Source organism: Rhea americana, unplaced genomic scaffold (assembly GCF_003343005.1).
Source record: "Rhea americana isolate MKP2758 unplaced genomic scaffold, rheAme1 scaffold_206, whole genome shotgun sequence".
Classification (NCBI taxonomy): domain Eukaryota; kingdom Metazoa; phylum Chordata; class Aves; order Rheiformes; family Rheidae; genus Rhea; species Rhea americana.
In genome coordinates this window covers 309,979-334,294 of record NW_028186217.1, presented here as the reverse complement: position 1 = coordinate 334,294, position 24,316 = coordinate 309,979, and the positions used below count along the sequence as shown (strand labels likewise).

The 24,316-nt window shown below is 35.1% G+C and overlaps 1 protein-coding gene across 4 annotated transcripts in view; it reads left to right on the top strand.

The window, feature by feature from the left end:
• Nucleotides 1-24,316, top strand: part of TANC1 (tetratricopeptide repeat, ankyrin repeat and coiled-coil containing 1) — a 106,046-nt gene that overhangs the window by 25,896 nt on the left and 55,834 nt on the right. For 2 of the 4 annotated variants that reach the window (XM_085304314.1, XM_085304309.1), the window contains exons 2-3: nt 6,133-6,207; nt 20,725-20,928. In XM_085304314.1, coding sequence (XP_085160440.1) covers nt 6,133-6,207; nt 20,725-20,928 — 279 coding nt within the window. Of the gene's footprint in view, nt 1-6,132; nt 6,208-20,418; nt 20,493-20,724; nt 20,929-24,316 lie in introns of those variants that run through there. The other 2 variants (XM_085304312.1, XM_085304310.1) reach the window with 2 other exon arrangements.

Below are 24,316 nucleotides of genomic sequence, written 5' to 3'. Positions count from 1 at the left end.
TTTTGTAATTTGTCCACCGAATTCTCATTAATTTTTCCAGTGAACTGTTTTTAACCTCACATTTTTTTCCTCCTTTCAAGCTGCTGCTCAGAGTTTGTTTTAACATTGCATGAGTGCCCGATCCTGTAAATGTTTCATTATTGTTACTGTTTTATTTTTCTTAAGAGGGATCCCTTCTCATTGTCTTCATTTGCAGTAGATATTTTTCTGAGGATCAACTCTGTGAAACCGAATTCCTAATTATCCTCTTGTATTTTTGGGTGGAATTGTAGATGGACATAAGTGCTGGTTGCATATAGCACTGAGTTGTTTGGCTTTTGAAAAAATGCATCCAGCAGATCTAGATTAGACTTGCTCTGTGAACTTCAGCAAGATTTCAAGAAGACTATTTCTTCCTCAGTCATATAAAAATATCACCTGAATTTTGATAAAGTGATTGTTGTTGTGCAAAATTTATAAGATTTTTAAAAGCTTGTAAGTAAAACTTATATCGCACACCAACAATATGTAACCCTGAATAATGTTAGAGGCTATATTAAAATTTAAAAGCAAAAGAGAAGTTAGGAAATACCAATGAATAAAGAATGTATCTGTGGCTCTGATTAGACTRCTTACTCTTGTATGTATGTATGTTATGTTTCAGCCTTGAATTAGACAGTCGAACACTGCTGTCTCCACTGAATGCTTTAACTGAACCTACGAAAGCCTATTACTAAAGTTAAAATTACAGCAATGCCCACTAATATAGTTGCCTCAATAGTAACCTACTATAATGAGGTAAGAAGACTTTAGTTTTAAGGGGCTGTCCAATTACAAATAGAAATTGGTTCTAAAGAACTTCAGACGGTAATATTAAGGTGAAATTAATATATATTAAGTTTCTGGAACATTTGTAGAATGGGAAAAATTTCATTATTGCTGATGTGAAGAATGTGTGTTAATTTGATGAATCGTGAAGTAAACAAAATTAATAGTAATGTGGTCTCTATAGTATGTAAGAGATTTTCAGTTATACAGCAATATGACCTTTTGGCAATAACAAAAGCCTCTGTAAAATGCATTTTTATTAGTCATAAAAGGATATTTGAATGACCATGATACAGGAAAACTGATAAATGAAGTATTGCTGATTTATCATGGTGGGGACTTTATACTGAGTAGACTAGATGGGTATGAAATCTGAGGACAGAGGCACATGGGTGCTGATGCGGTTTGTGTTTGTGTAGGTTTGGTTTGTTTTTGTTTTTGTGCTAGTTAATTGCCAGTTGACAAATCAGTACTAAAAAACAGCTGTTGTATGCATGGTAAGTTTTCTAGCAAATAAACTTTTCATCTGTGGAGCTCTTATTAGCCTTTTCTAAGGCAAGCACATCGTTTTGGACTTTGGAGATGAGAAATACCATCCAAATTAACTAAAAAATAAATTTCTGTTACTTATTCTGATTTATTTCTGCCACTTACTCCTGATTCATGAAGTAAGAAATTGTTGATAATTGAGAAGCAGTCTGAAGAACAGCATATCTCTTGGAGTGATTGAGTTAACAAAGTGGGAAAAGATCTCATTTTGAAATTTCCACAGGATGTAATTAGATGGTGAGACAGTTACTAACCACAAGTGTGGTTCTTAGTTCAACAAAACATCCTCAATAATGTTGCAGTAGAAGTTTGTAATCATGATACACAACTCCGTTGAAGCTGCTATTCCTAAATTTGTCATAAAGTTACAAACTTAGGACATGCAATCTAGTTTTATTAAGGGCTGTTAATGTTATGAAACGTATGTTCTCATGATTTTAAAAATAATTGTCACTGTTTGATTAAAACACTAGATATAACTGTTCTTAGAAATGAAAGGTTCCGCACAAAATTCTATAACAAATTGGTAAGCGCTATCAGCAAAATGTGTTAGAAGACCTCATGAGTAGGAATTGGGTAATGGTCAAATAGCCATCGTGGTTTCCAAAGACGCGCCCTTTTAGACGCATGGGACCACTACGTCTGTGGTCGTTTTGAACTCGTAAGTGAACCACTATGTGAAGTCACGTGGCTGGAGAAGATTGAGATGAGTCGAACATTTGTTCTCAGACGTAGTTTTTTAGAGTTTTGTACTAAAATTAGAACCTTTCTGAAATGGTGATCAGAAKCAGGGAGAAAAGAACAATAGGGTGGGAGTTCACTGCTAGAGAAATATCAACAATGAAGACTTAAAATAGTTTGCTGATAAATATGAAATATAAGTCACAGCTGGCCCGTAACTGTAGTGTACTTTGCATGGTTACGTAATTCAGAAAACATCAAAGAATCCTGCTCCTCTAAGCAAATAACATACTACACTTTTAATCCATTATTTTGTGCAGCCGCRCAGTGCACAATGAATATACTTGTTTTTATGTTGCAGCCTATGTGATATATGGAAAGAGGAAGCTGTTCTTAATGGTTGGTTTTGCAGGTTTAGTAAATATTCCTTAAGATTTTAAGAAAACAAATAYAAGGTGTTCAAGCAATTTCTTGCTTCTGTGTATAATAATGATCTGGTGAAGAACTACAGACAGTTTGTGTTAGAACTCAGATTAGAATATGGCTTTCCTGGGTCCCAATCAGTGCGTTATGGACTAAAGGAAAAAATAACTGTTTGTGGACRTCCTTTGCACCATCTGAACGGGCAGGATGTAACTACATAATTCAAGATTTAGTACAACTTACGTACATAAGAAGAACAGATTTACATTGCACAGTCTGGCCTTTAAACTTGTCACTTCCTAAACTTCCTAAGGTTAAACTTTTGGCATCATAAATGCCMATTTTAAATGTCCTTTACTATCTTTCTTTCTTTCTTATCTACGGTTTGCTGACTGGTTATTTGATAAGTAGTTATGGTTTTCATTTGAACCTTCTTGCAGTCTCTGTTTTCTTTAGTGACTCTTGATTTGTGTTTGATACCACAGAAAATAGATGGAAAATGGTTTTTTGAAAGGACATTTAGTGCATCCCCCAACTTCAAGGGTCAGATGGTCCATCTAAGCAATTTCTGTTGTGAAACCGCTTTTTAATAGCGTTGGAGAAAAGATGACCTTCAAAGTTCACAAACTTTTTTTAGTGCCTGAAACAGCAGCTTGTGAGGCTTGTGGCTTGTCTTGTTGTTTTGTTGTGTTTTTGTTTCACCCCTACTGTATCATGCAAACAGAATGTGTTAGGTAGTCTGAATCTTCTGTCCTCTGCACAACACTGCGTGCTTGAGCACCAGTGCTAAGTTTATTCTCGCAAATGTCTGTTTCATTCATTTCAGAGATAAATATTCCTCTGTTTTTCTTATGGTCTGGCTATCTTCCAGCAGTTTGCTGTACTTAGAGCTAGAAGTTTTTTCTTACTGTCTAAACTAAATTTTCTTTACTGCAAGGTAGGCCCATATTACTTTGTCTGTGCAGAGTTGATAGATAAATCGCTCCCTTCTCTGTAACAGGCCAATGTAATTAAGTCAGTCTTATTTAAAACAAACTTTTCACTCTCACAGGTTATAGCTTTTAGACCTCTTATCTCCATGTTTCTCTTCTCAGCGCGCTGTCCTTGGTCCAGATCTGAGCTCTAGTGCCCACAACAGGACAGAGTACTCCTAGATGCCTTACTAGTGCCAACTAGAGTAGAGAGATTGCTTTGTTTTAAAGGCAGTGCTGCTGTTTGTACAGCAGAGTAAGTAGTTTATTTTCTCATATGATCAGATAGCAGTTTCCAAATGATCACATCTCTGTTCTGAGTCTCTAAGAAAATTCATTCTTCCTTTTTGTAATAATGGACTTGAAAGCATGTGTTGTAGTAGTASGTTCTCCTTGCGGCTTGTTGTGAAGACTTTTATGTAAGGGAGAAGTGCTCCCCCTCTTTTCCTCTGCAAAACTTGTTGCAATAAATAYTGGGAAAGGGAAGCTGATTGTGGAATATATTTATGATGCTTTTTACCTTTTTCTGTGGTAAGTGGTGTTGAGTAGAGGGTGAATACACAGTATTTGGCTGCCCCCTCCCGTACCTATTGGTGAGCCTGAAGTGTATGGCATTTCAAAGGAGTAACCAGGGTTATAGGTGAATCTCTGTTCAAGTCTTCCACTTTAAACTTAGTTTTCTAATTGCCCATGTTTTTTGTTAATCTCTCTGAAAATTCTCTGATGCTCTGGACTGTATCTAGTTCATCCAAATTTACTCAAGCAAAGACGGAAGATGATGTCTTCTCCCCAGGATCTTGTGGTTAAATCTTAGGGGATACTTTCTTATTTTCATAAAATACTGCTTTGTTTGGAGGAGTGTCATTAACTGTGTTCTTTCAGTGCAGCCTTCTCAACATTGGTGGACAGATATGCTGACAGCTGACACATAGTCTTTTCCTATAGAAGATGATCGRTACCAAATCGCTATTACCATATACACGTAGAGTGTATGTTTAAAAAATAGTACTTAACTCTCTCCAGTTGACCTTCAAAATCTTAGTGTAGTATAATGATGCCTTGTTTTCAGAAAGTTCTTTCTGGGTTGTATTCCATAGGTAATCATTATTTATTTCCTTTTAGTTTCTTTGCTTTTTGTTTAGATAGTCCAGTTTGGGGGATGTTCTTGTGTAAACCCCCCCCCCCCCCATACACACACACTTTCCTGCTGGAGCTGGAGGGGACTGCGTAGTTTACGTTCTTTAAGAAAGAGCTGAAGATTCTGCAGAATGTCTTTTGTTCCCGTATTTTGTACAGACATAGATAACCAGAGCATTTTCTTTTTTCCTTGGTTTTGGATCCTTAGCGTTAAAAGTTAGTTATCTAACTTTGCGTAGCAGGAGGGAGGGAGCATGCAAGATGGGAGCATGCAGGCAGCATACACGCTGGCCTCTAACACTAAGGAGCGTAACTCATCGCTGCGGCTTGCTTCAGATGTTGTCCTACTAAATGAAAAATAACCATTTGTGTGCACAGCTGTACACTTTTGGAACTGACCCCAGGGATTTGAGCGTTGAATATAAATACAGAGTCTGGAAATCTTCCAGTTTTCTTATTAGTATTTGTTTAACATACTTCAAGGTATTCATAGAAGCTTAAGAACCTTATTTTACTGATTTTACTTATTTTTTTTTGATGGAAAATTGTTGCTTTTTTATTGATTTGATAACAGCTTTAATAGCAGTCCATTGCATTAGACAATGTACACTATGATTACATTTTTTTCTTGTATATTTTGTACTTTGTTTTTCTTAAACGTGGAAACTAAAATGAAGTTAAAATTTATAGATGCTTCAGAAAGCTTTTTGAGGAAGTTGTTATTAAGAACTGCTCTTCTTTAATTCCTTATATTCTGTTTTCCTTGCTTTTCTGTAGAAGATAGTTATCTGAAACATTTAAACTGTGTTCTAATTTTATGTCCCAGATATTTTTCCTATAATCAGTGATAATCCTAAATTTGCAACTGCTGCTCACTTGAGGTTGATTGTTAAATTTGAGACTTTGAATACGGAGCAGGAGAAATAAATGCACATGCTTTCAAGCACAAATATAGGGGCACATACATACATGATAGTAATGTCTGTGATGGTTTAGGGAATGTACGGCTTTTTCTTTGTCTGCCAACTGTGCACCACATATAAGCTTAAAAAAATTTTTTTAATTGCTCTGTACATGGATCTCCTGAGCTATGCATAACCAAAGGTAATACTAAGTCCCTTTATCAACCATCTGTTTTGTGGCCCAGGGAATCGCTAGCTAATACTGCGTTTCTAGGTTTCTGGCTCTGTTACCCATTACCTGCTATGCTGATGAACTGAGGTCAAGATGCAGACCTTTATTTTACTTTTACGAGAATGTCTTACAGTAACTTGCACAGGTTTAGCTTTATAACCTAATTATATGTGGAATGTTGGGAATGCTCTATTATTTTTCTTTATAAGAAGACCATGAACTCTAATTACTTAGTTCCAGTATTAAAGCATTGCTTGTGCTTCAGGATTTTGCTTAACTGCATTGTTTGTGGAAGATAAATATAACCACCAAAATGTTTCTACTGATTACTTCAATATTTCATTTATATCATTCCTTCAGTATTTTGTTTGGTTTTGTGTGAATGTCATTATTAATGTATTTAATTCTGTTTTTCTCTGTTATCCTTTAGGAGCAGCATTTAAAATGTTAAAGGCAGTTTTAAAAAAGAGCCGAGAGGGTGGAAAAGGGAACAAGAAAGAATCAGGTATGAATATTGATAAAGTATTTTGTAATGTAGATGATTAATTATGCATTTTAAATTCAGCAGTTAAATTTATTGTATTGCAGCAGTGATACCCAATATTTAGGGCAGAGGGTGACTCATTGCAAATTCTAGCTGCAGGGAAGTCTGTATGCCACAGGCCCTCCTCTTTGTTTTGACAGGACTGTTAAAATGCAAAGCATTCATGCATGGAATGAGTAGGAGGTCGAAGAGTTCCTGGAAGTGTGTATCCAGTGGACTCATTCCTGAATTGCTCCTAGGAAGGACAGACGGAACCAGCTTGCTTTTTGCTCTTAAAACAGAGATACTCAGAGCAAGCTGTCTGTATTGTTCTGGGAGTCCAAGGCCATGGTCCAAGGCTAGAGAGTCAGAACTCTGAACTAAAGAAATACATTTTCAACTATTTATTCAACTATATTATAGAAAAAATGTTTTTATGTACTATGAGATACACAATTTGGTTATTTGCACAATTAGAAACAAGTTTATTGAAAAGAAATTTACTGTAAAGTTTTAAACTAGATAACAACTTCTGTCAAGTTCTATTTTTTTTCCTTTAGCTATAAAGATTTTTGAAGATAAAATTAATTATTAATTAGCTTTACCTAACAGAAAATAAAGCTTTTTTTTACTATTAAGCATCAGCTTAGTAGATCACTACTTATCTGTGTTGTCTTTCAGGAAAAAAGTTAACTGAGAACTAGAATTCCCACTTTCAGGGCCAGAAAAGGATCATCAAGTAAGGACCCATCTCTCTTTGAGAAAGAGTAATAGTCACAGAGGTAGAAATGTTCATGTTTGAGTATTAAACCAGGCTGCTCTGTGCAGACTATGCTGAAACTTTTGCTGCCATGACTAGAAAGCTAATGGACCTGAGTGATTGTGGCCTTTTTCTTTACAGTGTAGTCCTTTAAATCATTAATGTAGATTAACTTTTGAGAATTGTCTCATGAATTAGATCCTAAATTGTCTAGATAGTGCACTGTGTTCTCTGGCAACGCAAATTTATTTTGCTCTGAATAAAGAATTCCCTCAACAAGCAAATCAAATGCATATCTTGCTATGTAACATTTTAACTCAGTCAGTACAGTTTCAGGTCTTACAGGGAGGATTTTTTAAAGTTGTGTTTTGCAAAAAGCAGTTCTATGTTCATCTGGCAGAATATTCTTGCAATCTTCTGACGTTTACACTCAACCAGCACAGTTTCTTTCAAAGTAACTGAAGAATGAAAGCTGTTCTGAAAAGAAAAAGCGTTGACACTAGGTCAAAGAYGCACAGAAGTGATCCTAGAGCAGGACGAAAGGCATTCTGCTAACTTCCTGTGTGCAGTTGACTTGAAGTTACCAGCTGGAGTTGTTTAAACATAGTGGCTTAAAGATTCYTGTGGTGAGGCTTTCATTGGTACATTTTTCTTTAAAATGCCAAATGGAAATTGGTTTAAGCTCAAAAGGAAAATAAGGTTGTTTGGAATAGAGTTTTGACCAGGGAATTTTCTTTTATGATCCCATCACATCTGTCTGGATTAATGTATGCAAAAGGAAGAGTTTTTTCCTGTTGATAGAAATACAATGCTGCTATATTTCTGAAAACTATAGTATTTTTTGTTTTAGCAAAGTACTAGAGGTTTATGTATGATTTGAAAGTTATGGAACAAAGTGTTGGGGAAAAATTGAATGATTCCTGGTTGGTGAATACTAAAGTAAGGAGGAGTGGAGTGCAGGAGCCACCAATGTTTTAAAGGAAGTAATTAATTTATACTGTATTCAAAAGACTTTGGCTTATTTTATATTTGAAGATATTTTGGTAAGTTTGAAAAGGAATGTGTATATTCTGCTTTGCGTTACATCTAGTGCTTCCCRTGAAGTTCTGTTTAGTTTCTTAGTTTTGTCTGTTTTGTTTTACAAAAGACTTTCCAATTCTTTCAAATGTAAGACAGTTACCATCTTTAGAGAAGATATGAAACAAGGTAAAGAACATTGATGAACTTGTAGAGCCTATCTTTTGCTTATTTCTCTCCCTGCACATTAAACTCTGAACAATGAGGAAATTTTTTCAATTGTAGACTTGTTTCATCTCATGGCCCTTCAGATTCTTGATAACAACTTCTACAATTTAATAATTTAAGAACTATGAAGAGAGTGAAAAAGAATGCTGGAAGTTGAAGCGGTGGAAGTTGACTAGAGAGAGACACTTTATATGGAAACATCCATCCTTCTATCCACTGTATAATCTGATCCTTAGAGGGTAGTACAATAGTAAATCTAAATGTTTGTCTCAGCTTCGCAGGGCATTGGTTTGATTTATCTGTCGATGAAGTTTTGAGCAAGTTTTCACGTATTTCAGAGTTTGAGGCTCTAGTAGGAGGTAGACAGGAGAGAACAGTTCAGTAGAGCTGAACTACCTGATTRGGAAAATATCTATGATCTTTTTCAGTATATCCGGTTTAGGAATAATAGGGAACAGCTGAAAGGTAGTAATGTCTYAAGCTGCTGCAGCTAGTTCACCATTGGCTGAATGAATGTGATCACAGACTTTGCTAAGGTATGGAGGTGGATCGTCACAGAATCGTATCTATCATACTTTGAATCCCAGTAGGTAGAGAATAGACATTGAGGTATTGAATTGCAGCTGAGGAGCAGTGTCTCCTGAAGGACTGTCTTGACTCACTCAAGCTGAAGTCAAAGTGGTAGAGGATTAGGCTAAATGCAACAATTTAATCTTAAACTGAAGTAACCCCTGTTGTCCCATGGGTTTACTTGTGTAAATAATAAAAACTTCTGGAAGTCTCTGTAATTCAAAGGCTAAGTGGAATGATTCCTGTTTCACTGAACAGAACTTCTTGTTTATGTATTGGCTGTATCCTGCTGGTTTTACGTTTGTTAGCCTTGCAGAACCTGTACAAATAGGAATGAGGGATTATGCTTGAACTGGAAACATAGTTAATATTGAAAAGTCTGTGAAAGGGTTAAACAACAACAAATTATCAGTGCAGAAAATAGCTTGTATGGATTCTGATGCTAAGATTTGCTGTTTTGCCATGAAATAAGAGTTTAAGAGCTGAAGACAAACATAGTTTTTTGAAATCTAGCTGTTAATTATACTTGTATTTACATTAAATGCATTTTCTAAAACTTTCTGAATTTAGGGATATCCTGAAACAGGAGATTGGAAAAGTTAGAGCTGATGTTTTTGGGAAAGAGACTGCCTTTACGTGCTGTGTTATAGACTGTAAAAGGATCTTTATACAAACATCAGATTCTGCCTTAATCAGATGGAAGATTATCGCATAGGATGTCGCTTTTGGATGGAAAAATGGCAGCTTACGCTACTCCAGTAGGATCACACTAGCAATATATAAGATTTGGATCTTGCAATCCTTTCAGTAATAGTTCTTTCTCATATAATGGTTTTATTAAAATGAGTTTGTTTAGATGTGGATGGGAGACATCGATAATTGACTGTTACAGGATCAGGTAAAAGCTAAATGAAGCAAATTTGGGTACATGCATGTACTTACATACATATGTGTGTGCACACGTGCAGGCATTTCTAAAAAGCAAGCAGTGTTGACAAAGTTGTTTATGTTTAGAACATCCTTTCATAGCAAAACTTAAAAAATTATTTCTGACAGGTGTTTGAGAAAAAGGTAGCTGACATCACATTTATGTAAACCGATACACTAAAGGARTAAAGTTTAATTGTTTAAACTTTTTAAAAAGTTTAATTTTTAACCAGGACATCCTACTTTTTCTACATCCAATTTTTTTCTGTTTTTCTGCAGTATGAAACTGCCTGTACACCTATTCAATCATTTACATTGTGGGGAAACAAGTATCTGTAAGTTGACTTTTATTTTATTTTGTTGCCCCTCTTTCCATTAAAATAATGGTACATACATGGTAAAGTATAGGACTTAGGGCCGGGGGGAACAGACACAACCCACATTCTGCACTTTTCACATTACAGTTAAAGGTAACAGGAAAATATTTTGTGAATATTTGGAACTAAGTGGGAAGGAGCAAAAGGGACATTTATTTTTGTGCCTAGGAAAGCAATCTGTGGTTTTATACTTTCTCATGTACACCTAGCTGAAAAAATATAGTAATTATTCTGAATTTCCTGTTGTTTCTTAAGTTTCATTCAATCTCAGACACAAGGTTAAAATTTAATATTGTTTCTTCTTTAGAAGATTTTTTTATCAACAAACAAATAATTCATTTCTTTAAACTCTCCAAGAATCTTCAAGATCTTTAAACGTCCTTAGAAGGTGTCTGTTTTAGTAAAAACTGACAAACCTAGTCTTGTTAGTTGAGTGTCCCTTAGTATAACTCTCACTAAACCTTATGACTTCTGCATAGACAGTGTCGTGTCTGCCTGTCTGTCTGTTCCCTGGGTTTCTTCTTTAACTCTGTTGGGAGTTTTTCTCCTCTGTCTTCTTCATTCTTTGCAAAACACAAACGGCAATAAACTATGAAGTTTCTTTCCTTGAGATTTTTCAAAGCTAAATTGACCTCTATAACCAGGTGACATTTTCACCATGAGAAGATTCTCTACTGTGACCTCTTTTGGAGTGGGTTCTCCTTTTTAAAGTGTAACACAAAAGTTTCATATCTTAGTGTCACAGTTTAAGGTATTGGYGTCAGAAGCCTGTTGTTTTAACTCTAGTTCTACAGAGTTACCYGGGTACATTAGTCTTGTCTATGGCTGTCATGAAGGAATAGCATCAGGAATGTATTTAATAAGCTTCAGAATACAAGCCAAAATTCCTTCTTAATTATGATTACTTTAKAAGAAGTTCTACATAGCTACAGAGATACAGACTTATATCAGTATTTCCTATTGGTTTTCTATGTTGCCAGCAATTTAGAAATACACACTTTTGTTTATATGTTTTAATATCTTAATGGCAGAAAGTGCCTATATCTGGGAATCTGCATTTTTTACTAAATAAAAGACACTGAATATAAAATACTTGTAATGGAAAAAGGAAAGAAAATCCTGTATGTTAAATTTCTACAGAATGTGCTCAGTTATTTCAGTTAGATTTTTAGTAACATGAGCATTGTTTTTCTGTTGACCCAATATCAGGCCTGAAGGAACATGAATAATAGAAGTATTGTGCTTAGCTTGCAATGTTCTTCTTGCACTAAATCCCATCAGAAGTTTAACATAAAATGTAATACACAGCATGCATGAAAACTATTGATTTCTATAGAAATTAATGTGGTAAGTAGTTGGGATTTTTGTGTTTTCCTGTTTAAAGGGTTCTTTGACTTTCATATGGTGCTTAGACAACAAGGGATAAATTATTATGTCAACAGAAAGATAAAATTTAGAAAATAATACCTTAGTGCTGTAAAGGTAGGGAACTGATAAGTGTTTGATTTCTGGAGGATAAAATAAAAGGCATTAGAATGTTTATGGGTATAAATGATAAATACAGTAACTATCTCTATGTTCAGATTTTTTTAATTGGGGAGAGAAGGGGGGAAGTTCCATATCCATAAATCTTTCTTGGATATTGTTCTGTTCTCCTGTAGATCAGACTTGCACTTGTTTATATTACTGTTTTGAGACTTAGTTTCCATTATTTTTCCTTCACCTTTTATTCCAGTATCTTTATACAGATATCTTTGACCTAAATATGAGTCTGTAAAGGTTTTTGACTGTTAAGAATAGAATGGATGCTTTTATTTCTGTAATCTGTTTATTGTAGGCTGGCACGCTCTTAGTTATTTTGTTTGTATGCCTAATCTCTTCAAGAACATCCACAAATTGAGTGAAAACTTTGAATTTGGAATTTTGGGGGTTCATTTGCATCAGTTCAAATGTAATTGAGAAGCTGAGATTATCAATTTAGCAATCACAACTCAGAGTACAAAATAGTCATTGAAAGCTATTTTACTTTTCAAAGAGAATACTAAGTATAATCTCAGCTTCTTAAACGTTCTGTCATGTTTGTTTTTCTTTCTCCCATTCCAGGTTTATTTTAGCGTAGGCCACTGTTAAAAGGTTGACCGATAGTGCTAGTGCAGCACTTTAAAATAGCTGCACTTAAATTCACTGACACAGATTTTTTTTTTTTTTTTTTTTTTTTGGGGGGGGGTTAATGGCAGTTAAATTGCAACTTTTTTTAAAAAAAGAAAAAGAATAATGGTTAGACAAGCAGAAGACCTAATTATTTATTAATACCCTTACATAATAATTTTCTTCAGATTGATTAGTTTTGAAGTTATTTGCCTGTAGCAGTAGAGGTTTGTGTCTCAGCTGAACTTGTTTAGTTAAGTTGTGTATTTGACACCCACTTTCCTTGCATGATGTCTCATTAAATATTGATATTTGACTATCATACCTGTAAGTAAGCTGAGAGCAGTGAGAGCTTCAGCTAGCCTTTTGTTAAACTCAAAGCTTGCAATCCTTAAATAAAGTAAGCTTGCATGTTAAAGCTAAATATGCAAATTCGGTTGAAATTTTGTAGCCAAACTCTAAAACATTAGGCTTTGAATTTTAAGTGCAAAGGAASTTCCTGGCACATAAACTACACATCTACTAGCTTGAACATTGAACTTGTACTGCAATACTTTCAAGCTTCAGTGTGACTTTTGGTTGTTATTTTAAAAATATCTTGCAACAGAAGACTTACTGTTTCATGCTTTAAATATGGAGCTGTTTTGGCTATTCTGTGTTGCTTTGCCCATTTCGTGTATCTGTTGATAGTTATTTAAGAGTTTAAACTCCTTTTATGTTGAGCAGTAAGCATTTTATGTAGTAAATGACTTTTCCCAGAAGCTAACTCCAGTGATATCTCCCATGGATATATAAAAGAAAAAAACAGAAAAACAATGCTCATGAAACACTTAAATAGAATTTACTTCAGGGGTCACAAYAGCCTCTCTTTATCACTCTTGATTTCTTAAAATACATGACTATTTTTTAGATTAGTGCTACAGAAGAACAGTAGTATTTGTGTACTGAAAAAGTAATCTAGAATTCAGAAATAAATGCCAGGGAGTGAGCAGTTAAATTCAAGTACAAGAAAAATTGGCGAATACTGTCCATTTGGACCTTAAAACTTTTATTCCAAACTTCACTTGGTTAGTTTCTGACCTAATATACTTCACTGCTGCCCAATTACTCAGGCCATAATGAGTTTTCTTCCCCTTTCAGACTAGATTCTCCTCTTTTTTTTTTTTTCTTTTTCTCCTGGCCACTCCATACCTAGTGTGATTGAGTCTCAAGAGCATGAGAACCACATTTTGTTTTTTCATAATGCATGTATTTTACATGACAAGTCTGTTTTCTTGTCCCCAGAAGGGGATGAACTATTTCAGTTGTCGTGCATCTTCTGGCAACTCTTGATCAGTGATGGTGATAGCGGTGAGTGGTTACCTTCTATCCGCGAAGACCAAATCATTTGGTTCTTTCTGTCCTAGGTTGCCTTCTCAGCAACCTGGACTGATACTATGCATATATGCATCTGCACATGTGAGCATTTCAATTTTTAGATACAGGTCTTTTACAGTCCAATTATCAGTGTATTGCAATTAAAGTAAAATTTCATAGTGCTGTACGTGCATATGTATTGCTATAGTTTTTTTTTACTGTGCTTTTCCAGAAAACTCATGAATTTTGTCAGAGGTGTCATGGACCTTTTGGTGTAAAAAGGACAAATCGTATGTAAAGCAGCTAATAACTATTGTTGGATTTTTTTTTGTTGTTGTTGTTGTTGCTGTCGTTGCAATCTTGCATGCATTCCCCATGTAAAACTCCATTTAGTTCTGTCTCAACACAGACCATTATACTTAGAATCATAGGATCAGTAAGGTTGGAGATCATCTAGTCCAACTTCCGTGCTCAGCAGGGTCACCTAGAGCGTGTTAGGCTGGCTTGCATCCAGGCAGGCCTTGAATATCTCCAGAGAAGGAGACTCCACARCCTCTCTGGGCAACCTGTGCCAGGGCTCCGTCACTCTCACAGGGAAGAAATTCCTCCTTGCATTCAGGCAGAACTTCCTGTGCTTCAATTTCTGCCCATTGCCTCTTGGCCTGTCACATGGGACAACTGAAAAGAGTTTGTCCCCGTCCCCTTGACACCCTCCCTTCAGGTACTTGCACACATTGATCAGATCCCCCCTCAGGCTTCTCTTCCCCAGGCTGAAGAGGCCCAGCTCTCGCAGCCGTTCCTCATAGGGCAGATGCTCCAGCCCTCTGATCATCTTCGTAGCCCTGCACTGGACTCTCTCCAGTAGCTCCATGTCTTTCTCAACTTCTCTTACTTCCTCTAAAAGAGCAAAGGAATTATGCCTCTTAACCTCACATTTACAGTTTTTCATGGTCAAGATTCTCTGCAGAGCCTTACAGACTTTCAGTGATGGCTATATTTGTAGAAGTTGCAGTTTTTAGTGACAGTAATACACTAATAGTGGGCAAATAACTCCTGTATTCCAGAAGAAACATTAGAAAAGTTTGCAGGCATGCATGTTAGACAAATGTTSCTTACCAAGAAAATGATGGTATCATAGGAGTAGGCTGACTTCCCATCATGTCTACTTTAGTGCCCTCAGGAGCATACTTATTGAGCAACATGTTGAAGTTCTTAGATGATAAAAAAATCTCTCTGTTCAAAAGATATTGTTTCATGGTGCGTCATCATACAGAAGTGTTAGTATTACTTTCTAGGATTATGTTCTAAATCAGATTGTCATGTTGAGGAATGGAAATCAAAAGTTGCAGTGCAGACTAACACAAGAAGTTGAGTAAGTACCCATCCTACCTAGCTGTTCTGTCACTTGACACTCGCACATGACACGCTCGAACCAATTAAAGCTCTGTCCTTCTGGTGCAGCATAGATCAACACTACAGACTGGGACCAGCAGGGCACTCCCTCCAGCCAGTCTACGTTGAGTCCTGGCTGGTGGCCTTGTGCATCGTGGTCCCACCTTGAGCTTGGCCTTCTCTGCAGTGTAGGGCGTCCTTGGGTGTGTTTCCCCATGCTGAGGGAGGGTTATTGTAACAGTTTATTGATCCCTGAGAACTGTGAGCATAAGCCAGCAGTGGCTTTGATAGACAATGCGGCCCTAGGTCAGCCTTGGAGACTTTCCTATAGTGTTAATAGATTTTTTTTTTAACATCTTCAAGCAGAAGTGCAGAACTTAAGATTTCTTATGTTATAGCACAGTATTATATTAATTCAAAGTATTTTAAAGTGATCTGAGAGATTTTTGTTCCATTTCAGTAGACAGATAAAGAGTGAGAAAGACAAAATTAGCTATCTCAGAAATACTGATTGAGAGAAGTCTGTGTGRTATTTTCTGTCCTGCAGTTGCTGTCAATATTGAGACTTGATCAAGGAGTCTGCATTTTCATTGATTAGCTTTCACTGTTTTGAAGGTTGGAATCTTGTATGTTAAAAGAATCTGAATTCGTGTATGTTAAAATAATCCAAATTCCAACATCTGCACCATATTCTAGTTAACACATGTTCTGGTAAAGTATTTTACATTCTTCTGGTTTCTAAGCAAGCACACAACTTGTATTGAATGAAGAATGAAGCATTTTATTGTGTGTAATAATAACATATATACTGTAATGTCTGTCCTTTCAGTTATCTTTTCTGTTGAACGAAAGTATTAGCTAAAACATTTCATCTTAAGGCAAAGTTCAAGTTCTAGATAAACGAATAAAAGAAACTTKTTAATCTGATTAAGCCTTCTTGTTGCATTGCTAGGTGTCACTGGATTTTGATTTCCATTTGATTTTCATTTTGAAAGAGCTTTTAAGAAAAAATTATTTCAAGCTTTTAGGTTGTTTACAGAAATACTTTGACCCCTGACTAGGACCTCTGGTTCCTTGTGATTGATGCTTATGAAACTTTGTTGTCCAGAGGCTCCTTGACAGTAGAAAATATAGTTCAGAGGGTTTAAAGGATAAAAAAAGTGTGATTTCACAGGACTGTTCCTTATCTTTTTTAGCTTGATATTATTAAAAAAATTGTGAGATGTTACATTTCTCCTATTCCAGAATTGATGTTTGACTGCATTACATTGGTGTAGATACCAAGAAATATAATGCACATTTAAAACAATAAATGGCACTATTCTGAAAATATGGTAGCTAAAATATTTTGAATGAATAACCTTTGAGATAGTAACAAGTAATTTTGGTCTTCTGTGTGCATCAGAGTGTGGCAGCTGATTACATTTTGACTTCATTGCAGTAAGTTGTCCTTTTACCAGCTGTTACTAATGCATTTTTGCAGCGTGTTTTTCATAATACTAAGTTGCTGTGAGAAAAGCATGAAATATTACCTTGTGGATCCCACAAGCTTGCTCATTTTGAGTCTGTTTTGTGATTTGTGCAGGTCCAATCCTTTTAGAGGAATTTTGCCTTAAGCTGGTTTTGATGTGTGGGTTTGCTCATTAGTCCAATTTATACAAAATGGAAAACATGTAATTAGGATAAGTGAAATATTCAGGACGGATCTGGAGGCATAGGAAAGAAAGATATAAGCAGGTAAACCGAAGCTTGCCATTCCACGCTATCATTTATACAGTGTAACCAGCCACAGTTCATGTTAGCTACGTAGGCATAGAATCTCCCTTCATGCTGTACTGGTATAATACTAAAATTTATGGATTGATTTAGAGGTCCCATAGGACCAAGAGGTAGAAGAAGTGATGTACTGCATCCAAAGATCTCTGTTTTTATTGTATGCTTTAACTCTTGCTATGGTATAGATCCATGACTGTATAATAAAATTGTTTACTCCTGAGGGCTGGTACTTTAACGTTCAGTTGCACTGGATAATCTATGTTGGAACTTAGCATCTCAGTCTTGAATTCTCACGAAACAGCTATTCTTCCTGCTGTGGCTTCCTTTTAGGTTATGAAGAAAGATGAGCCTCATTATAGCATCAAATGGAGACAGGACATATTTCCAAATCTTCTGCCTAGCTTTCCTCCCAACCTCCAAAAAGAAAAAAACTCTTTACCCTTTGCTCGCTTTTTGTGGGGAGTGAGAGTTTACTTTTGTTGGGGAGAAAGCCAATGGGAAGAACAAAGACAAGAGGATGCATAGGGCAGAGAGAAAACAAGGAAAGCAGCTGCTGTGCTTATGCTGTCACCAGCCTCTAACTGTTCATGGGCTTGGGGACTTCCTGAACTCAATGTAGCTTTCAGTTAACCATCAACAAGTTCCTTCCCTATGAACCTCCCTTTGAATCTGTGTAAGGTTTTAGCATCCAAATGCTGAAGGTTTCTATTTACTATTTATTACCTGTTATAGTTCTTCCCATAGAAAACATGTTTGTGTTATCCAAGTAGTGGCTATGCTGGGAGCAGTGTTCAGAGGATCATGATGCAGAAGTTTCCATCAGTTCCTGGGGGAGGTGTCTGTTTTGTTTTGTTTTTAGGCCACAAGTGGGGGATTGGCCCATGTGAAATCTCATAGCCTTTTGTCAACAGTTTTTCTGTTTTCTGGAGGAGCACTGGACAGTTTCAGCTTTCTTGAGATGGTTTCTGTCTAATAGTTGCCCAGCAACACTGGGGAAATTAAGTCCTCAAAGGCCGAAGTTGGAATGTTTGGGTTTCTTCAAGGTATGAACTTTTGCACTAATGGAAGAGCTATTGTATCTTAATGACGAGGGTATATGAATGACAACGAACAAAAGCTTTTTGTTAAGTTAGGAAAACTTCTGATTGAAAAGGAGAATTTCTGTGGTATGTATTTGGGAGTTTTGTTTTTTGAAACATACTGCCCTTAGAATCCAAGTTGTGGAAAGTTGATCTTTACACCTCTCCCCACAGCGTCTGCGGTGGTGAAACATCAGAGTATTGCTATAAAAAAAATTGCTAAGGCAGATTGGTCGGCATACAGGGAAAAATATTTTTCAAGTCATTGTCATAAGTAAATTAGTCATACAGTTTACTGACAATAGTAGACTTATTCCAGCAGTGAACTTAGCTTGGTGATATTTCTGTAGGGCTCTTTTATGAAATAATGTTTCAGATTATAACAGACAAAGATGCATGAAAAGTCACTCAGTATAATACAAAGACGATTCCTTCCTTCATAGGAAAGGGGAAAACGGAAACTGAGGAGGCCAATGTGTGCTTAATAACCCTGAAGGGGGAGGAAGTAACTTCTGTTTGTTGTTCTCTCCTCCCTTGCACCCTCTTGCTAACATTTCAATTGGAATGCTTACACAGTGTCCAAATTGCAACCTTGGCAATAGGTAGAGAAAAAAACCCTAGCAACAATGTAAATATTTTCTACTTGTAGTTAGCTGTTATACCATGCTACTTTTTTGGGTTTTGCCTGTGTCCAAAGTGAAAAATGGAGCGTAAGAACTGGTTTCTCTGTGTTTTCTTCAACTAATTCATGAAGCAAACTCATAGGTGCGATACTGCATAAATAAGAATATACCTAATCTTAAGTCTATATTTAAAAGTAATTGTTGTCAAAGTTTAGTTGAAATAATAGCCAATGCTGATCTTCGAGTATGAACAGCATTTCTAGAAGAACACCAAAGGAGCCTGTTAGCTACTGGGTTTCCATGGAGAGTAAATGGGAACTCAGTGATTTAGTTACCTTGGCATTTTCAAAACTCTCAAATATGTAATTATAATCGCTAAAAATGTTTAGACTTAAAATTATGTACTTAGACTGCATGTTTTTAAGCATAGTGTGTTGCTGCTAGCTTACTAAACGGTGAAACTGTTTTTGTTGTTTTAAACTGATAGTTATATTCCTGTAATAGTTATGTGCCTAAAATAGTTGCAATTGACTTTTTTTTTTTAAAAAAAAAAAAAAAAGTGTACCATTACAGTTATCTAGTTTTTAATTTCTGTCATGACTTGATTAGGTTAGTGTGGTTCCCTTGAAATCATTTTCTGTTGCTACGAATTTCATATGAACTGAGAGAAGTTTTTGAAGGTGGTAGCTTGGTTTCAGATGAGTAAGAGAGGAAGTTTTACAATTATGAAATGTTAAGAACGGCTTAAATCTAACATAGCTTTCTTTCAAGTCATTTAATGTAGAGATACATAGTCCTCATGTATCTCTTCTGAGGAAAAATATACGGTTAGAAAAAAAACAAATCATCTTAAATATATGCAGCTTTGGAAAAATAGAGTTTAAACATCAGGCCTGTTTGGCTTCACATTCCTCCATGCATTCTGCTAAGAAGAGTGGTAGTGAAGTTGACAGAGATATTCCTACTTTTTTCAGTAGGTTAAGTTTGTTCTTGTTTCCCTCTGATACAGCCTGGAMGTGCAGTTTATGCAATTAAGATTGACTGTAGTGAAAGGAGTAGGAGAACACCTGTTAAAAATTGAAGGCTGTTAATGATGACAGAAGAAACGCAAGTCTTGTAGAGCCCCATTTAACTAAAATATTTCTTTCCTGTACATAAGTAGACCTGATATTAGGATTTCTTACTTGAAATTGTTTAAAACAAAATGTTTGTTATTTTGTCTGTTTTTCTCTCAGTTKCACTTTGGGTTCCTTTACTTTAGCCATGCTTCTGGTTACTGTACAGATTGATCTAAAAATTGGTCACTACCTTTCATCATTTCACTTTTTATTTTTGTGCATACTGATTCAATTTGAATAAGAATTTATGTAAACGATTGAGCACTATCCTAATTTGGACATTAAAAGCTGTAGTTTATTGTTAACCTTTGTTTTTCAGCTCTGTTACTGTYGTCTGCCTACAGAAACAGCAATTTTAACATATATTTCTTCTGTCTTTGAATTATTACTGGGAGCAATGTATTTTTTCCAGTATGTTTTGCAAACACATTTTTCATTTAGCTGAAACTATTATTTCTGCACTGACAGGGCACATTTCCCTATTTTGGGTGCGTTTTCCTATTTTGTTGTGCTTCCTAACCTTTATATTGTGAACTAATTTTTCTTTTAAGGAAAAGCTTGCTTTTTCCTTAGATAAAGGGGGGGGGGGGAAATCACTGTCAAACTACACATAACCAGACTTGTTGGTTTTAAGCAGAAAAATAACCATGCCAAGCATAGATTGGTCATCTGTTGGTCATCTTTCTGTAAGCCACCTTTTAATTAAGTGTTGGAGGTCACTAATTAAACTTCTGTCTTAACTAATTCAATTAAAAAAATGCTGTCAGATGACCTTGACATTCAAGATACCACAGTGATCCTGAAATAACTTTTCAATTATAGAAATGCTTCTGTCTTCATATGGAACGTGGTTTGCATCTGAGGATGAAGTCTGAAAAGTGCTAATCGTACTGGATGTAAGCTTTTCTTCTCCAGCTCTCCTAAGTGATATTACTCTCTCTAATTTTGGGCATCTAAAGTTTTTTAGTGATTACCTAGATTCTGCAGTGAAAGGTAAGTAGTAAGAGAGATCATGCTAACTTATTGCTGGTCAAAATACGTTTTTCTGTATTGAGTATTTGTATGTCAGTGTAATTGTCTGATTTTTATTTTGCTATATCACATAACTGATGATGAAATTTTTTTTAGCAGGTGACTCCTGCCCAGGGAATGCCTTGCAGGTTATTGCAACATCTGGCAACAATGCTGATTTTCCCATTGGCAATCAGCCTGTCTCTGAGGATATTTATAGAATGAACTTGGCTAAAGGAGTCTCCATGTCTTTGCCATCTTCACCTTTGCTGCCACGGCAGTGTTTCTTGATGCAGTCAAGATCAAACAAAAAGTCTCCAGGTAAAATGAAATTGATAACTAAAATCTTCATAATACTTTGATGCATTTTTAACACAATTTATATAAAAGTAACAATAAAGTCATACTAATATTTTGCAATAAGAAAAAGAACAGTGAATATTCTTTGCATATTCCCAGGGGGAAAAAAGATAATTGGTGCTTAAATGAAATATATTTCCTCATGTGGCAAAGATTTATTCTTATGGGTTTAGCAAATACCTAAATTGAAATGTCTGAGTATGTTTAAAACCAATTATTTATGAGCAGTATTTCAGGTAGGTAGAGGACAGCTACAAAAACATTATTTTGTGCATATGTTAGTGACTGTATAAGAGTGATCTGTTATTTTTAATGATTGCTTTAGAGTAGTATTCTTTTGAGAATATTTTTACTTGTGGATATACATAAATATACACACGTGTGTGTGTGTGTGTGTGTGTGTATATATATATATACACATACATACACACATATATAAAAGAGTATAAATGTATAGATAAGTTGCTGCTGAAGTTGTGGCAAAAAATTTACTAATTTTCTAAGCTTGTGTCCTTAGAAATGACCATGTGCTTTTGTGTGAGCCTTACTAAATAAGGTGCTYCATCTGGTTCCCTTTTTATCAGTGTTCTGTACATACAAATCATTCCAACACAGTAGCACCACTTGAGTTCATTCAGGTCAAAGCTTGAGCGTCAGGTGAAATTGTCCATATTTCTATTATTTGAGAAGACACTCAACAGTTCTGAAGTTCTTTTGTTGTAATGTTTATGATGTTGAAGGACAAAGGATGGTGAAAGTTTATTTTTGTCAGCACTGAGAAATGTCTTGATTAATAAACCATTTGACATAAAATTAAAGTAAAATCCGTACTCGAAGGATTACCAGAGGATAATAAATAAAATTTCTAGAAAGTGTTCTTAGTTAAGTCATCTAAATATTTTTTCCTTTCAAAATTTTAAAATAATATTTTTGTCATTTCATGTTCAAGTAATTTTGGATTGGTTTTGACAGTTCAAGTAAAAAATTTGAGCACAGAATATTTTAGTGTTTTACCTCCAATTACAAGTGATTTGTGTAATAACTTTAAAAGCTAGGAGGAGTATAATGAAGAAAGAAATAGGATTTTTGCTGAAGATTAAGGGAGGCCAGCCTCTTACCCCTGATTTTATTACTGTTGAGAAAACTTAACTGCATTTTAGGTAGATATGAGATGATATCTTACCAACTTCACAACTGCATGATTTAAAATGATGCGCATTCTTCTAACGGAGTCTTTAACTGTTTTATTGTGACCCTGTGGCTTTTATACATAAATACCAGTGCATTCAAAGCACTTCAGAACCTCAAGAGATCTTTGCCATGTCCTTTTCTTTTTTTGGCTGTATATCACAGTGGAATGATTTTGAAGGCATTATGAATTCCGCTTTTCATTTTAAATCTGCAAGAGAAACAATCAACATTGTTTTGTGGAAGTACTTAACTAGTTGATAAGATGCCATGAGTGATCAAAACATTCTGTGCTATTCCTTTAACTTTCATCAAATTCGAGCTGATGGAAGTTGCTTTTATATAAATGATCGGGTTAGAGACTGGGGCGGGAATAATAAGATTAGAGAGGATACTAGCTGTAGTGATTTTCAAGCAATCAATGTGTAGCATGTGAGTAGWAAGTCAAAGCTGTTTCAGGATGAAGTGGATGAAAGAAGCAAAGATTGCATAAAAAAAGATAAGTGTTTTGRAGCTAAAATGTATTGATGAAGTTGTTATAAATTCTGTTAGAATAAATTCTAACTTTCTTGCCCCCAATGTACAGTTGAACACACAGAACTGCTTAGTGATAGGTTTTTAATGTAAGTGATGCTTTAAATTTTTTTAAAACTATTTGAATGTATCTAATGTAATAGAACTAAGGAAAAAAGTGTCCCTTAAAATACCATAATTTGTTCTACCTCTGTTTCTGTTTTGTAGTTCTAACTCTTCCTGTAACTGAGTCATGTTGGTTACACACACACACACACACACACACGGTGATAAGTTTGTGAACTTTCTTGAATTGAAATTGTTCACTGTCTGAAGATAAAGTATATAGTCTAAATCCATTTAATAAAAAATTTGATTAATAAATCAAGAACAGTAACATTTTCCTGGCAACGTGTTCCAGAGTTGTAAATTTTTTTAAAAAAWATTGTAGACTGATAGCAGCTATTTAATGCAGTAACAGCTAGTTACATTAATATTCATGAAAATGTGTATATTTGAGGGCTTTATATTCAATACTCTTTTATACTGCACTCTTYTAGCGAATATGTTTGTTCTATAGAATGTATTTATCTCGTCCTGTATCTATATTTGYTGATTTTAAAAAATCTATTTAATTATGCTGTATGATCAATGAATAAAAATATGTTTTCCAGAGTAAATATTTTTAAAATAATGCATGGAAGAGCTTTCTGGCATAAAAAAACCCACTGTAAAATGTTTTATGTTTTTGTGTAGTTGATATTGATGTTGAAATTTTTGCACAGAACTGGTCTGTGATGTCTGGAGGAGAAAAATGTTTAAATTAGTAATAAGTCACTTTTACTGCTTCTCCTTTCATTGCAGCTTTTCTGAGTTTGCTAGTGGGTGACCTAGTTCATGACTTCAGGGGAGTATTCTTTRTTTGTTTGTTTTTTTGTTTAATTTCACATCCTTGCTCTTTTTCACTACTGCCTGAGCRAGTATTACTCTCCAGTGTCATTGCTTCAAAATGCAACATTTTGAGTAGGATTTGGACAAATCTTTTCCTTCTTGAATTCTTTCATCCACTCTCAATCTGGCTATCTACTACATAAAACTGTTGAAAAACTAGCATTTCAGTACCACTGTAAGGGATTCAGTTAATAATAAAAGTATGTTTTGTGCTTAATTTCTTAGCTTTTTTAAAAAGTCACACGCTAATAGATACAAGGTACTTGAAAGAAAGTAGATTCTTTAACTGTAGCCTGTTAAGTAAAAGCTATTGTGAACATTTTGAATATCTCATTAAATTCTGGTAATTTATGATATCATATAGCAGTAGTGTAATATGAAAATACATGATTAAACCAAAATAAAAGTTGTGAAATTTTATTCAAGTAATGTATAAATCCAGAAAGAAGCAGTTTATTTTAGAATTTAAAATTATGGAAAAATATCTTTCTTTCCTTTCCCTTCTTGTTGGGTATATTATTCTTACTCGTGTGAACATTTGCTAATTCTGAAAGATTAATTTACCTTCTAGTTTGCTTCAGTTGTCTTTTAATACACAAGTTTAGAYAAACTAAAAAATGTCATGGTGGGAAAGGAATGGGATGTTTTAAATGACTTCCCCTTTGAATGTTATATAACTCTATGCAGTTTTCTTGTC